Source organism: Sceloporus undulatus, chromosome 3 (genome assembly GCF_019175285.1).
Source record: "Sceloporus undulatus isolate JIND9_A2432 ecotype Alabama chromosome 3, SceUnd_v1.1, whole genome shotgun sequence".
NCBI classification, from domain to species: Eukaryota; Metazoa; Chordata; class Lepidosauria; order Squamata; family Phrynosomatidae; genus Sceloporus; species Sceloporus undulatus.
The window spans coordinates 97,361,917-97,379,152 of NC_056524.1; the positions used below are offsets into that span (position 1 = coordinate 97,361,917).

At 43.6% G+C, this 17,236-nt stretch overlaps 1 protein-coding gene across 8 annotated transcripts in view; it reads right to left on the reverse strand.

The window, feature by feature from the left end:
- JADE3 (jade family PHD finger 3) overlaps positions 1-12,865 on the reverse strand; it is a 51,576-nt gene extending 38,711 nt beyond the window's left edge. For 3 of the 8 annotated variants that reach the window (XM_042458069.1, XM_042458073.1, XM_042458066.1), the window contains exons 1-2: positions 12,671-12,809; positions 10,362-10,473 (exon numbers count right to left, since the gene is read on the reverse strand). Coding sequence is in view for 4 of the 8 variants with exons in the window: in XM_042458073.1 (XP_042314007.1) it covers positions 10,362-10,462 (101 nt within the window). In the remaining 4 variants the exon portion in view is untranslated. Of the gene's footprint in view, positions 1-1,147; positions 1,268-10,361; positions 10,474-12,670 lie in introns of all 8 variants that reach the window. The other 5 variants (XM_042458071.1, XM_042458067.1, XM_042458068.1 and 2 more) reach the window with 4 other exon arrangements.
- Positions 12,866-17,236: the final 4,371 nt, after the last annotated feature.

Sequence of the window (17,236 nt, forward strand, 5' to 3'; positions counted from 1 at the left end):
CTGTTATTTGGGTACCCTTGGAAGGCTGCAAAAACATCCTTGAGGCAACTTTCTTGATATTTTTAGACTACCACTCCCATTAGCCCTAGCCAATACTGTATTGTCCAGCAACATTCAAAGGATGTTATCTCACATCTGACTGAGACATTACACTGATCATCAGTACAACTTTGCATTAGTTTCAGCACTACCATCGCAAAAGTGAAGTTATTCAGGAACATTTTTAAAATTGCAAATATATGTCCGCTGAGCAACTGTCTTATGTCCATTCCAATATATGGCTTTAAAGTTTGGATTAGTAGTTATTTTTAAGACTTCTCATTCCTTCCACATAAACCTTTCATCAGAGATAAAGTATTTGAATATACAAGTCAAAGTGCTTTAGGTTGCAATGTTACACACACTCACCTGGGAGCAAATGCTATTTAACTTCATTATGGTAAACGGATTGTACTGAGAAGCACTCACAGAAAAAAAGCTACATTGCAATTTGTTATCCCACTCAAGTTTCATATTTGGTAAACTGGCATAATTCATAATTGTATATTTAATAAGCCTCTGGGTGACAAAACTGAAACTTGCAGTACAATATTCTAGCCTTTACTAAGCAGAAGTAAAAGTGTGGGAACATCTCTTACTTAAAAGTCTGTGGCAGAAGGGAAATGTAGCACGATATTTTTTTTAAATTGCATGAAGAAAACAGGATTCAACCCTTGTTTGAGAACCTTTGCTCTGCAGCAGAGTTACCAGTGATAGGCATGAGAGCCTGAATTTGCAGGATGCTTTCTCTTGTGATTCTGTACTTGAAGAATACCCCACTGCTTCAGTTGCTTCTAAAAGACTCACCAGTCAGCAGCTCATCTCTACATTTTCTTTAGATAACTATGCACTGTTTGCATTTAATTGCTTAAATGTTCAACATTTTTCTTTACACCAATTCTCTTTTCATTACCCCCCCCCCTCGCCCCCAATTCAGTCACTTGTTAGAAAGGAACACTTCTGTGTTCACTTCCTTCCGGACTATAGCAAGGAACAGTTGTTCTTTACTCCCATACTGCCTTTCAGCTACCTCCTCAGTGAATGGCTGCCCTGTGTCTGCCTGTGGGAAAGCTGTGAGAAATGGCCAACAGCAGCAAAACAATTATACCTAATCCTTGTCAGTTTTCCCCCGTTCATTACAGTCTGCAAAGTGAAGAACAGTTCCACATCACTCCATGGCTCCTTTTCTGCCAGCACTGTGGAATGGAAAACTCAGACACCCATGACTCTGGAGGATGGAAAAAGCTGTGTCACTTCAGAATAATTTCAAATAATGGTGCCCATTCAATACACATATGCACACAATAGAGAATTTCCATCCATAATAAGGCTTTCAAAAAATAAATGTAGAAGAAATGTAGACATTACAGGAGGCTACCATTCATAATCTCTTCAAATTTCTAAATAAAGCATTGTTTGATCTTTGGAAAGGGGAAATTCAAAATCTAATACTTCTGACTAGACATAGCTCCCCTTTTAAAAAGCAGCTTTATTAATGCAAAAAAAAAAATTCTGAAGAGATATATTTTGGTAGCATTCAGATATAACCCTACCCCACAGTTTAGTTCTACATGAACAAACCTAAGATTGATTCTGTGATCATCAGTTCATGTCCCTCTGACATGTGTGTGATTTTATGGAACTGCAGGTTATCATTTTACCCAGTCAGCCAGTATCAGTTGTGACAATATACTACATATAACTGAAAATGGAAGTACATGTTTCCAATCCAAAACAAAAAAAATCTAGACATTACTGTTCTCACTTATGTGAGCTAGCATGGTTTAATGGTTTCACTGTTGGATTATGACGCTGGAGACCAGGGCTTGAAACTGGAAAATGCCAGCTGAATATAGAAATAAAATACATTATGTAACTTCAGAACCATTGTCTTTTGGTGTAATCCTTGACTACAGGTCCACATGGTAACCAAACATTTTATCTGTCCTTCCATACCATGTAAAATACGTATGGTGGTTACCAGGTCCTTCCTCCTACCTCCAAGTTTTAAATTCAACATCAAACTGCATGAACATATCATACCATCTGCTCACAGTGCCAGCATTACACATACACTAGTTTTAACTGCAGTTGTTGTTCTTGTTGGGTTTCTTCCAGTCATTTCTGACTTTTAAGGCCTAAGGCAAACATGTCACAGGATTTTCTTGGCCAGATTTGTTCAGAGGCTTGTCACTGCCTAACTCTGAGGCTAAGAGAATGTGATTTCCCCAATGTTACCCAGTGGCCAGCATGGCACTGAGTGGATTTGAACCCTGTTCTCCCAGAGGCCTACTTCAATAGTCAAACCACCACATCACACTGGCTCTTCTAACTACATAACTATGGTGTTTATCAGACGAGCTCTTAAAGAGGTACTATTCCAGTGTGACTCCTCTAGCTGCCTCCTGTTGCATGCTGGGATTGGCAGTTTTAAGGAGGGGTATTTAGAATTCTCAGGCAGAGAAGTTCAGCTCCTTAAAACTGCCAATCCCAGCATGCAACAGGAGGCTGCTAGAGGAGTCACACTGGAATAGTACCTCTTTAAGAGCATAGTGTGATAAACATCTAAGGCGCTGTATAGATGGGCCCTATTGGGCGCTGTCGTTACGCACAAGGGGCGGCGCTTCCTGATGCGCCTTGCCCCTCGCACGTAACGAGGGCATAAAAATGGTGGCGTCCTATACACATGGGCACCGCCATTTTGATGTGACGGACACCTAGCGTCCACATGTCTCAGCGCCTTCATGACGCCACAAATGCGCCATTGGCGCCTTGCGGTGTCATAATGGCGCCGCAGAAAGAAGCCACTTTTTGTGGCTTCTTTTTATTGCGCAAGGGTAGTGGGACACTGCCCTTTTGGGCAGTCTGTATCCCGCCAATGTTTTTCTTCCATTTCCTAGATCACAGTACTGTATAACCTGCAAAGTATCCACACAGGTGCTTTTGATACACTTGATCCAAGCACCATTCCAATCACAAGTTATCAGCCTCATATCCTGAGATTAAATTTTTGAGATATTAAGCTCTATTTTTTTCCTCAAGGGAAGGATTAAGTATTTAGAGGATATAAATGGGAAGCAGTAGATTGGTTAGCAGTTTACACATATACATTGGGCTACGGATGGGAATTTGACTCCTTTCCACGCAAAATGAACACCTGGCTGGCACATTCTATTTCTCAGGTCTTGTCGACAGATGGTATCTTGAAATTAAAGCATTTCAGATTTCAATAAAAAGCTGTGCAATGTTTTTAAAACATCTTTGAAAGTTTTTATATTTTAAAGTGTAACTAAGGCAGTCTGTTTTCAATATGAAATATAACAAAAACAGTATTGTTCTTCATTATTCCCACACCCCTGATTCAAGTTAACAAATTGCCAATTTTAGAAGAATGTATCAAATGCACTAAGTGCTAATCCAATCTTGTCTTACCTGTTTTCTACCATGAAGGAGTTTGTGAAAAACAGATTAAATTTGGGCTGACATACTACAGCCTCCAAAGTCTTTTTTCCAAAATGTTCTTGAAGAGTTTAAAGTAACCACAACCTTTGTGAACAGCAAAGCCAATCTGCTAGTCTGCTTTTGTCTTCTTTTCCTCCCCAAAGTGAAATAACTAACGCATTTAACCAAGAGGACAGATATATAAAGGAATCTATTTTAGTTTTTGCTGTATGCATCTGCTGCTATCAAAAAACCCCAATGATTTTGAGTATTTGTTTCATTTCTAAGTAATGACTTGGCCTAAACAGAGATGTTCTATTGATTTCACATTTCTTAATAACAAACATTTTCAGAAATATTAAAGAGAAAGATGAGCAGTGTGTATGGAAAGAATCCAAGAAATTCCCCCCTTTTTGAAGAAACAAATTTTTGATCATGATCTGAAAGCTTCTGCTTTCACCTGCTTTTGTGGCAGCCAGAAAGCCTATTCACAAGTTCTTGAAAAAGCACTACACAAGTACTCTACCTTGTTAAATGCTATGGGGGTTTTCTTCATGACTAACATGGGCAGACATTATTCTTCTAGTGCACCATACTTTAAACAGAACTTGTACAGAGGGGAATAAAATGTAAAGATATGTATGAATCCATGTTTTCACAGGCTTAAGATAACAGTTATTGCACAAAAACTGGACCAATCTTGCCTTTCTTTGGAAAACTTGCACTAATAATTTAAATTATCAGTGGTCCTCCATCTTTGGTCCTTCAGATGTTTTGAATTTCATCTCCCAGAATCTATGATCATCGATTATGCTCTCTGTGACATCTGGGAGCTGAAATTCAAAACTGCTAGAGATCCAAATATTGAGGTAATGAATGCCTGTTACTGCTAAGGAAATCATTGAATATACACATGTATAAATACACCCACCCATACAACTTAAAGAATCATGTGTACAAGACCGGTTGCTATATTTCTTCTGCCAGTTCTGATAATGACAGTGAGTACTGTACTACTAACCACAAAACTGGCGGGAGGGGGGGAAGAATTTATCCAGTTTCTGTAGCACTGAAGAGTTGGTTTTAAAAGAAGGTTCTTAATCTTCAATATTAGACTGACATTTCGGAAAGTATCAAATCACAGAATGACCCAATCTTTCAATTAAATAAACAAGGTATTCACTGTTAATCCTCAAATGTATTGTAATTTACTCTTGTTGTTATTAGACTCATGGCAACCTTATGGACGATACATCTCCAAGATCCCTATCCTCGCCTTCTCTGTTCAGGACCTGCAGGCTCAAACCCATGGTCTCCCTGACTGAGTCTAGCCATCTAGCATGCATTCTTCCTCTTTGTGCTGTCTTCTACTTTTCCTAGTAACATTACCTTTTCTAACAACTCTTTCCTTCTCATGATGTGTCCAAAGTACAACAACTTCAATTTAGGTCCAAAACACACTGAGAAAAAAATCCAGTTTGAGACCACATTAACTGCCCTGGCTCAATGCTAGGGAATTCTAGGAACTGTAGTTCTGTGAGACATTTAGCCTTCTCTTTCAAAAAGCTCTGGTGCCACAACAAACGACAAAAAATTCAGATGTACACTCCCAAAGATGATATGTTTTTAGTATATAAGATAAAAAAAAGACTGAGATGGTTCTAAGGAATAGATAACGAAGGAGGAACAAAGAAGAGAGCTGAATACGTGATATGAGAAGATGTGTGTAAGAGACATCTAGGATGGTAAAGAATGATATGCGAGGGAAAAGGGGGGGTGGAAGAGAAGGAATGTGTTATATTGTAATGTGAGAATGTAAATATATGTGTGTGTGTGTTTTTATATCTTCAATAAAATAAAATAAAAATTACAAATCCCAGGATTCATTAGCATTACAGCTAGGCAGATAAATCGGTCTCAAACTGTATTATTTCTGCAGTATGTTTTGGACCTTAGTCATCCTGGCTTCCAGGGAGTGTTTGGGCTGGATTTGTTCTAGGGCCCATTTGTTTGTCTTTTTGGCCATCCACTGTATCACTTTGAGTTTGTTAGTACCGATGAAGTGGACAAGATCCTTCGAAGCGTTAGGAAGACGACGTGCTCTCTTGATCCCTGTCCCTCATGGTTGGCAGCTCAGGGGGGTGATGTGGTGTTGACTATGTTGCACCGCATCGTTAATACATCTCTAAGAGAGGGTCAGTTTCCATCTAATTTGAAAGTAGCAGTGGTTAAACCCTTGCTTAAGAAACCCTCCTTAGACCCCCTGATTCATAACAACTATCGGCCCATCTCGCTGCTACCTTTCTTGGAGAAGGTGATTGAGAGAGCAGTCGCCTTCCAGCTTCAATCGATCTTGGATGACACCGATTTTCTGGACCCATTTCAAACTGGCTTCCGGGCGGGCTATGGAGTTGAGACTGCCATGGTCGCCTTAGTTGATGATCTCCGTCTGAGCATGGACAGGGGAAGCGTGTCCCTGTTAGTGCTCCTTGACATCTCAGCGGCTTTCGATACCATCGACCATGGTATCCTTCTGGAACGCCTGGGAGAGTTGGGTATCGGGGGCACTGCTTTGCAGTGGTTCCGGTCCTACCTCTCGGGTAGATTCCAGATGGTGGAGCTGGGGGACTGTCGCTCTGATAAGAGGGCCCTTACATCTGGGGTCCCTCAGGGAGCGATTTTGTCCCCTATGCTTTTTAACATCTACATGAAACCGCTGGGAGAGATCATCCGGAGACACGGGGCGCGGTGTTATCAGTACGCTGATGACACCCAAATAATTTTCTCTGTGTCTCCGACTGATGCAGTAACTAAGGATGGCATCTCTCCTCTAGAGGCCTGTCTGACGTCAGTAATGGGCTGGATGAGGAAAAACAAACTCAGTGTGAATCCAGGGAAAACGGAAGTACTGGCGATTGGTTCCCCGGTCCCGGGTGGTGAAATTTGTCATCCGGTCCTGAACGGGGTCACGCTCCCCTTGAAGGACTCGGTGCGCAGTCTGGGGGTACTCCTTGACTCGTCGCTCCAGCTGACTTCGCAGGTGGATGCGGCGGTTAGGAGTGCTTGTTATCAGCTTCGGCTGATACGCCAGCTGCGCCCCTACCTGGATCGTCGGAACCTTGAAACTGTCGTACATGCTTTGGTAACCTCTCGTTTGGATTTCTGCAATGCGCTCTACATGGGGCAACCCTTGTACCAAACCCGGAAGCTACAGTTGGTGCAGAACATGGCAGCCAGATTGGTCACTGGTAGTTCCAGGACAGACCATATAACTCCTATTTTAAAAGATCTTCACTGGCTGCCTGTTCGCTTCCGAGCTCAATACAAGGTGTTGGTTTTGACCTATAAAGCCCTAAATGGCTTGGGCCCAGGGTACTTAGAGGACCGCCTCTCCCCATACAATCCGCCCCGCACTCTCAGATCATCTGGGACAAATCTGTTAGAGGTCCCTAAGTCTCATCTGGTAAGGACCTCTCAGAGGGCTTTTACTGTTGTTGCCCCTTCATTGTGGAATGAGCTTCCCACAGAGCTCCGCTCCTCTGCATCACTAGTTTCTTTCAAGAAACAATTAAAAACATACTTATTTCAGCTGGCTTTTTCACCTTAGCTAATTGTGTCTTTTTGTTCTGCCCCTTGCTCTCTGTGTTCCCTGTTTTTTGACCCCATTTTTTGTAAATATTGTTCCTTATTTAGCCCCTGATGAATGTGATATGTTCCATTTTCCGTTTCGTTTCATGTTACTCCCTGTTATATCCCCTGGTAATGTTTTTAAATTTTATATACTGATGTTTTAACTGTATTTTTGTAAGCCGCTTTGATCACTTCCGTGGAAAAGCGGGATAGAAATAAAGATTATTATTATTATTATTATTATTATCCTCAGCATTCTTCTGCAGCATGACATCTCAAATGAGTTGATTTTCTTTCTCTCCACTTTCTTTACTGTCCAGCTCTCACATCCATACATAGTGATGGAGAATAAAATGGCTTGGATGATTACTAGCACTAGCCAACATTACTAGCACTGTAGTAGAGATATGCCTATGTGTAATAGTTTTGAAGACTGTCAAAAATAAAATCAACATACAATAGACTCAAACCTAAAACAATATATATGCCAGAATTTGGAAAGAGCTCCATATTCATGCTACTGACCCATGTGGTTTGAATGAAAATATAGAGGCTCATCTACATCTGGTATTAATTCCAAGAATCAATCAATAAACAGCAAAGTGAATAATTATTTCATTGTTTCATGTTATTAATATATATAATCCTCCCTATATCATGGGACATCAGGATGGTGTACAATAACATCATTTAATCAATTTAAAAGTGCAAAACATTAATTTAAATAGACTAAAAGCATATTAAATAATTTAACAATTTAAAACAAGACAGTTTAAACTAGTTAAAACAGTTGAAAACTATTTTAATGCATGTGAAAAGGCCAATTTGAATGAGATCATCTGTTGGTAGGCAGATACTATGGGCTAACCAAAAGGAAAATAACAAATGTGCAATTACAACACTACACTCTTAAAGCGTTGCTATTCCACTTTAACTGCTCTGTCTGTCTCCTGTTGCATTCTGGGATTTGCAGTTTAGGGAGGGGCACTTAGAATATTCAGCCAGAGAGGTTTTAGGCCTCACTTAAGTACAAACTCCAGAATGGAAAAGAAGCCAGCCAGAGCAGTAAAAGAAGAACAGCAATGTTTTAAGAGTACAGTGCAATATATCTCCTGCAGTCTTTTCATTTATGGCTATCACAGATGTATGGAAAAACCTACAAGAGGTTGGACAGCTTTAGAGTTAATTAAATCTAGCTATGTATGTAATTAATATATGAAGATATATTGTTTAGCAGGTCTAACCACTATAGGATAGAGCTGGGATGGGCAAACTATGGGCTGTGGGCCACATGTGGCCCTTAAAACTTCTAGGTTTGGTCTGTGGGATGCCCCAGAAACCCCCCCCCCATGTAAAACTTTTGGGGGTGATTTTGTGACATGTTTTAGCCCTAAAACCACCTTAAAACAGTTTATTCCCTTAAACACCTGAGCCCTCCCAACCTCCTAAAACAGACAAAAAGGGAGGAAATCAGCTAAAATGGAGATCAGAAGTCATGTCAGTTTGGACATGCAGCTGTCTCCAGTCAGGAGGGCACAAGAACAATGCCCCCTTGCCCATTTGCAGTTGCCCATCCTGGTGCAGACAGCTAGATCAACAATTAGACACCAAGAACAAGGTCTATGATGGGCCTAATTAGAATAGGGATCAAAATAAAACTGCCAATATCATACAGCCAAAACAAACAAGTGAGTGCATGGAGTGATCATGTTGTAATGTATTTATTTTGTATTACACATTCATATTTTGCTGCAGGTATGTGTTTTTGTTATGGTGTGCCTTTACATCGTTTCCGAATTATGGCGACTCCAAGGCAAACCTATTATGGGATTTTCTTGGCAAGATTTGTTCAAAGGAGGTTTGCCATTGCCTTCCCCTGGGTTTCATGGCCAAGCAGAGAACTCAACCCTGGTTTCCATAGTCATTCTCCAATGGTTTTATTTTCACACTAACAATCAAACCAGCTCCAAACTTGCACAGCTGAGGGGCCCAGTCTAGGAATGACAGAGTGACACTGGCTGCTACTGCCAGTAAGAACACCATTACTAGCAGCTTTCCACAGGCAGGGCTTTCCACCAATGGATAGAAATGTGCTGCCAGAGCAGACAGAACGTCTTCAAGGGTGGAAGACTATCCTAACCACCTGCTAGCCTGCAGATCTGGGGATTAGAACTGCTTTATCTGTCAGCCCAGACTATGCTTCTTCATTAGCCATTTGCATGGTCATGTACAATTTGATAATTGCGCTAAGGAGCAGCAGGAAAGTCAAGTAAAACCCAATATCAGATTATTGACAAGAAACTATAGATAGAGCCTATCAAATTTAAATTTTTTTAGGTGACCAATACATACACTGCCAGAAAGGGACTGTGGGTGCCTGGATACAGGGAAACCACCCCACTGACTCCAAAACACAATTTTTGTACATTTTATCTGCCCCATTTCCCAAGGCATTTTATGAACTGGCTTCTAGATGTCAGTGCTTCTGCATTTTCAGGTTGTTTGCACCATTAGAAGAGGCACAGAAAAGATGAGAGAGCAGATACAGAACCTAAATTATCCGTATCTCCAATAGTGTTTTCTTTTGCTTGTACAAAGAGTGCATAGCAATTAGAAGCTACTTGGTCACAAGCCAAGAAATGCCACCCAGACTGATCAGGCTTCTATTCTGCTCTACTGCTGTTTGTCACTGCAAGCTGTTACAATATGTAAATCAATAAAAGGTCTTCTCTGACCATCTGAAAACATTAAGTGGCTCAAACCATTACAACATTAAGGGTGGAAAATGAAAGGAGACGTGCTCTACGATGGTCTAAACGTTTTATTTCTTTAAAAGCCCAATGCATTTTGGCCTTAGGCCAACTGGCCTTCTTCTGGGGCTATTCAGTTCTCAGATATTTCTGGCGTTTCAGTCTGCACTCTCTATACAAGTGGATCTCTGATTATTAGAAGAAAGCCAATTGGTGAGAAGGCTGAAATGTGTTGTTGGGCTTTTTAAGAAATAAAAGTTTTCAACCATTGTATAGCACGTAGGACTGTCTTTTTTCATTTTTCCAGTGAATACATGCTTTCCATGTTTGTTTGTTTTTTTGTTCTGTTCCAACAACATTAAGGGAACACAACAGGGTAAGATACCTAAAGGTATGCAAAGGTGCCAGTTCATCTCTACCAGCCCCACCTGTCTGCTGCACACAAAGTGTAAAACTTCCTTCATAGTGATGTTATGAGTTCAAGGGAAGAAGAATCTATACCTTAAGTAAGCAACATGCTCTTGGCTTAATGGGAAGAGGGACTTGGAAGATTCAGACTGAAGTCCCCAACGAGCCATAAATCTTTGGCCAGTCACTTGCATCAGCTTGAGAGCTAATGGGAAAATAAAATGGAAATGAGAGCCTGGACAGACAAGAAAAGTTCCATACTCCTGCTTCATTAAAGATTTAACTCTACAAAAAATATACGGTACAATTTGATCCATCCATATACGGACTCTGGCCCGTTCCACACGGGCCAAAAGTACATGTGTGGCATGTACTAGGGTTAGAAAGGGGTGTCCTTTCCGGACGCCCCCAACCCTAGTACGTGCTGAGTACGTACAAAATGGTGGCGCCCATTCTACATGGGCGCCGCCATGTTGACGTAGCGGATGCTTAGCGTCCGCACACCGTGGCACGGTAATGATGCTGCAAGTGCGCCCTTGGCGCCTTGCAGTGTCATTACTGCACCGCAAAAAGAAGCCGCTTTTGCGGCTTCTTTTTGCAGCACGGAGGAGTTGCGTGGTTTGGCCGCTGAGGCTCCTCCACGCAGCAAATGAAGGCGCTTTACAGACCACCCTTTTGGGCGGTCTGGAAAACACCTCTGTTATGTTAATCCCCAACAGAATTGTAGTCTTAATGCAGGCCACTTTGGGGTACTAAATCTAACTGGTAAAACTCTACACACAGAGCACAGGTGAGAAAGTACGGCTCTCCAGATGTTGGACTACAACTCACTACTCTCTGTGCTGAGTAGCCTTGGAAAGCCACACTCCGACAACACCTGGAAGGCCACATTTCGCAGACCCCTGAGCTTAAGCTTGTGAAACATGTTTCTCTTTCCAAAACATCTAGGTATACTCAGTATGTGAGCAAGTGTGACATAGTAGTTTGAGTATTGGGACCACAACTCTGGAGGCCAGCGGTCAATTCCCAGTCAGACATGAAACCCACTGGCAAGTCACATTCTCTCAGCCTCAGGGGAAGGCAATGGCAAACCTCCTCTGAACAAATCCTGCCAAGAAATCCCCATGATGGGTTTGCCTTTGGTTCACCGTAAGTTGGAAATAACTTGAATGTACACAACACACACACACTCAGTACACACTCTACATGTACTTGGCACCTCAATTTTTCTCCTGTATACTTTGCCTGATGAAGAAGCCAGTGAGGATTTGAATGCTTGCAAGATGTGTTTTATGCATTTTGGTTGTTCCAATGAAGGTATTGAGACTCTGGAGACCAGGGTTTGAATCTGGGCTCAGCCATGGTAATCCAGTGGGTGACCTTGAGCAAGGCACACTCTCTCAGCTTCAGAGGACAGCAAAGGAAAATTACTTCTGAACAAACTTGCCAAGAAAGCCTCATTAGGGCCACCAATGACGAGGATATCACTGTTTTGCAGATCTGGGTTGTTATTGTGCTTTCTATGGCCAACCTGGATATATTTCCTCAATCTATGACTGTGACTGCAACCTGTTTTGAAGTATTATTGGGATATTCATACAGATCTTTAAAAAACAGAAGCTGATGCCACCTACTTAAACAATAGCCCTGTTTAAATACTTGAAGGGATGCCATATTGAGGAGGGAGCTGACTTGTTTTCTGCTGCTCCAGAGAATAGGACTCGGAGCAATGGATGCAAGCTGCAGGAAAAGAGATTCCGCCTCAAGATGAGGAGGAACTCCCTGCCATTGTGGGTTCCTGCATGGCAGAATGGCCCTGGTCTCTTCTAACTCTCTGCTCCTAGAATGGTCCCTGGAGAAGAGCGCTTTAACTCTTTGTCTGCCTCAAGGCGAGGGGATTCTGGGAGCTGGTTGTACAAACTGCAACTCCCAGAATCCCCTCGCCTTGAGCCAGACAAAGAGTTAAAGCGGTGCCAGTGTGGAGGCAGCCTTAGGGAAGAAAGAGAAGTGAGAGAGAGAGGGATGCCCGCCCAGGAGGAGCCACATGGCCCCAGGGAGGGAGGGAGGGAGGCCCACGTGCCTCCGGAGCAGCAGCAGCAGCAGCAGCAGCAGCACCAGCAGCCCTGGCTCCTCCCTCCGCCCTTCCTGCCCCCGACCTTGGCGCCAAACGCCGCCTGCGCAGAGACAGACACAGAGAGAGGTGGCCAAAGGGGGCCTAGAGCGCCGGCTCTGCCCTCTGCTCTCCCTCTCCTCCAGCCCCAGCCTAGAGCAACACAGAGGGAGCTCGCCCCTTCCTCCCTTCCTCCGCCATTGCCAAGGAGCCAAGGGCCAAGCAGCCAGCTGCCCCCTCTGCCCTTCCCGGCCAACAAGGCGGCCATAGAGACAGAGGCAGGCCCGCTCACCTTCTGGGGAAGCCGGGGAAGGCGGCTACTCCACGGCCTCCATCTCCTCTCCGGGCCTGGGCTCCCCGTGCTCCCAGCCTTCCCAGCCACAAGGACCCTATTGTATTATTGACACCGCCGAGGCTTCGCCTTCTGCTGCTGGTGGCGGCGGCGGTGCTAGTGCTCTTGCTGCCGCCCGCCTGCCAGGCTCCTCCTCTTCCCCTTCCCTTCAGTCCTCCTCTCCCACCTCTGCCTCTCGCCTTCCCAGATCGGAGGGGGCTGCCTGCTGCCTGGCACCTGCACCCACAGACAGAGGAGACCCTCCTTCCTCTCCCCATTCAGAGGCAAGGCCCCGGGTTCAGTCTGGAAAGAAAGACACCAAAGGGACCCTGCAGCACCTTTGAGGATGGAGTCCATGCTGTTTCAGCCTCCAGGAAAGCCTTGTGCCAGCAGCCCCTTCTTCCCTCAAAGAGGAGCCACAGGATCCCTCTGCATAAGGGTTACTCAAAAGTCAGCTTGGTTGGAAGGGATTTTGGACTTAGCTCACTCTCTCCCTGGATAGCCCTCCTTTTGCAAAGCATGGCATTAGGCTCCTTCTAAACAGCCTTTTTTGCAAAGAATGCCATTACACTCCCGACTAGCTTTTCTTTTGCAAAGGATGGCATTAGGCTCCTCCTGACTAGTCTTCCTTTTGCAAAAGGATAGCATTAGGCTGCTCCTGGATAGTCTTTCTTTTGCAAAGGATGTAGTTAGGCTCCCTCTGGATAGCCTTTCTTTTGCAGAGGATGGCAATGGCAAAACCCCCTCTGAAGAAACCTGCCAAGAAAACCCCATCGTAGAGTGGCAATAGGTCATAAGGCTTGAAGGCGCACAATTACAACAACAACCAGGCTGCACTCACATTGCATTGCAAGCACACCAGTTCGGAAATCTCATGTGTCCTGACATCCATCCCATGAAAAACAATACAGTTTAGTTTAGTATGTTATTCCTTAAAAAAACAAACTGGCCTGTTACAGACTGCCAAAATAAAGCTGCTTCAGGTCGCTTTGGAGGTATGCTATTTAAATGATGCATGGGTCCTAAGAGTCCGGAGGTCGCCCCAAAGCCACACTCCATTCCTAAGCACTCCAGATTCTTAGGATGCATGCATCATTTAAACAGCATCCCTCCAAAGAGACCCAAAGCAGCTTTATTTTGGCAGTCTGTAACAGGCCTATATTCCTGCACCCTTCATTGGCAAAACCAAAGATTAACTTCTTCTTCGCTGAACCGGAGCATAGATATTTTTCTCTCGTCTTTTAAAGCACATCTAACACAATACCTGTGGGGGTATTGCGCGTGTGCTTATGCAATAAAATTTGAATTCAGGGTATCTGAAGAGTTCCCTCCACCCAAAATGGATTCCCAGATCCTGCAAGGAAAGAGGAGTTCATAGGCAGTTTGCTCAAGAGACGATAGGGCAGAGGGGAAAAATGTTCCTTAGAAATCTTAGCCCCCACCCCTGCTCAAAATAGAAAGTACAGCACTAAGAACTTAAGCTATAAAAGTGTGGTATAGGCGTTTAAGCAGCAAAGATTATTCATCAGCCACAGTCTTGCCAGCCGTAGAGGTTTTCAGCAAACAAAGACTTTTAATGGACTTAAATGAATGGAAGTTAGACCAGATTGAGCCTGGACTCTCACTAGAAGAGGTTACTAAATTAAGGGTAGAATTCAAAGATAAAGCACTGTTAGTCTATAGAATCAGAATGTGGAGAGATTTTGTAGCACCTTTTAAACTAACTGAAAGAAAGAAGTTGGCAGCATGACCTTTCATAGACTTAATTCTACTTCCTGAGAAGCATTCCTCAAATACATCTGAGGAAAGCTTTCTTTCAGTCTCAAAAGGTGCTACAAAATCTCTCTACATACTAAATTGAGGGTGTCAGACATATGAGAGAATGTGGCTTTGGGGAGGGGATGTTTCTTAAAGTAGAAAAAGAGTACTACAGCTGGACTGATTCAAGGAAACCACCGCCTTTGCAAGACCTGACTGGTTTTTAGTAATGGGTTTCTGGAGGCCTTGCATTCATAGTGTTGCCATGACAAAGAACGAAGAATGTGCAATTTAAAGTGTACCAGTTCACCTGGAAGGCTGGCCCATGTGACTTGATAATATGAAAACCCACAGTTTTGTACTGCACATTTTATCTTCTCGTGTGTGTGTGTGTTCTCGGTTCTTGGACAGTTCAGTAATTTCATGGGAAACATGCAAACAGGTAAGTTAAATGAACTTGAAAACCACTTGCTGTGTGCCTTCAAGTGGTTTCTGACATGGTGATGGTAAGGAGATTCTATCCATGGGATTTTCTTGGCAAGATTGTTTAGCAGGGGTTTGAACCCTGGTCTCCAGAGTCATAGTCAATGCTCAAACAATTATACACCATGCTGGCTGTCATGAAAACCACTGCAGACAGATATACACAACCCATAGCCATCCAGTTACAGAAGCAACATAACAAGCTGGATCAGCTTGTAAATCAGCAGCAAATTTCACACTCTCCCTTTCTATGGCAGACATTAAGGAAATTACTGCACCACAGAGCTCTTGACCCCTGTTCCGTTACTTGCATACGTAACATCCCATGTGAGAGAAAAGGACACAAGGTAACATAAACTTGCCCACACCACATAAAGCTGACACACACAACTTGTGGCTCTTAGTCAGCTACCCACTTTCCCCCAGAAATCAGTTGGCCTTTCAAGAACTTTCAAGTTTCCTGTTTTCTTGCTACTACTATTAGTAAGAAAACAGTCTGTGTGGCAATAGCTTGGGGACATAAGAATTCTGATTCTTCTCCCCTGAGTAATTTCTAAATGTCTATGGACAGGGAGGAGAGATTTAAACCTTCCCATATTCTGAGATGCATCTCTCTATATGTCTTTGTGTACCCCAAATGGCATCTGATGCAGCCCTAATGCCTGAGGGGACTGTAGTCTTTAGCATAACGGAATGCTCTGTTGACAAACTAGAAACCATACAGTTTTTCAGATAACGTTCTCAAGCTGAGAGAACTGGCCTCCACCTACATCAAGGAGAATAAGTGGTGGTGGAATTCAAACTTAAATAGAGGCCCTGGTGACTTCGAAACAAAATGATACAGAACTCAAATACAAAAGTGCTGTTAGGCTATGAAAGTAATTTGAAAGTGGAACTCATAATCAAAATTGTTTTCATAATAAGGATCTGAAGAATATTAACAGTCAGCTTATGACAGAGTCAGAAGCCACACAAAGGATGGTTTCTTACCATTCCTTTTTGCAGTGAGTGCCTTCAGGACTGTGGTGTTTGGTCGCTGCGATCCCAGGGTGATTTAGACGCATCTGCTTCACCCCCCCAGTGGGTTTCTATACCTAAGCAGGGACTGAAGCCTGGTCTCCCAGACGAAGTCTACCCTTCCACTGTTATGCTGGCACATGGCTGGATAAATTCACAGACAAGAACCGTAGTCATTCCAATGCTGCATAACAGGCCAACCAACTACAGAATTACAGGCCTGAGACAAATGGCCAGGAAGCACCATCATGGGGCCAATAGTAGGGTTAGGGAGAACACAACTGTATGCTCCCTAACCCTACAACATGTGGGCGCCACCATGATTACACAGCCCCACCCACATGGGGCATGTATCCATGACATGTCACCATGCTGCTGGAGGGAGCTTATAGCGCCTTACCAGCGGTGTGGAAAGGAGCTCCGTTTCAGAGCTCCTCATTGGCGCACACGTTGTTGGCGCAGCAACCGCATGGCCACACCAATGATGCAGAGGAGAAAGGGGTTGCCCCTTTCCTCTAGCCCTCTCCTCTGTAGGGCTGGATCTGAACCCTCCCCACAAGGCATCTGACTCCATCCTTGCCTCTGAGAGGGAGAGAAAGGAACTGAAGCCTCCCCACATGGCATCTGACTCCATCTTGGCCTCCGAAGGGGAGAGAGGGTGGGCCAATGCCATCAGGCCTATCCTTAAGATACAGAGCCCTCCATCTGTCCATCTGCCTTGGTCCAGGCCTCAGAGGGAGAGAAGAATGCTGGACCTTATCCTCTTCCCCTCAACCATTCCCTTCTCCTTTTGTGTCGTGTCTTCTTAGATTGTAAGCATGAAAGCAGGGAACCGTCTAATTAAATGATTTTATGTACAGTGCTGTGTAAATTTACAGCGCTATATAAATAAAGTTTAATAATAATAATAATAATAATGAAGCCCGAAGGACACTCCTTTTCCAGGCTATGGAGAAGCGGCATTTTGCCTTTCTCCATAGCCCAGAAAAACGTCGGATTGGGACCGCAGGGCTGCCAGTGAGGCTGCCCTGGCCCCAATCCAGTGTGAAAAGGGGCAGCTGCAGGCTGCCCCTTTGGGGCGGTCTGTACTGCCCCAGTGTTTCAGAGATTGGCAATATTTTGACAGAGATTGGTAGCTTCAGAGATTACCAATATTTTGTTCATCAGGCATTTTATAGGTTGCAAACAATGATCTCACCTTTTTAATATGGAAAAATATATTGTAATAATTCCTGTTCAAGGACAGGTATAGCCTGTACAGTGGGCCCT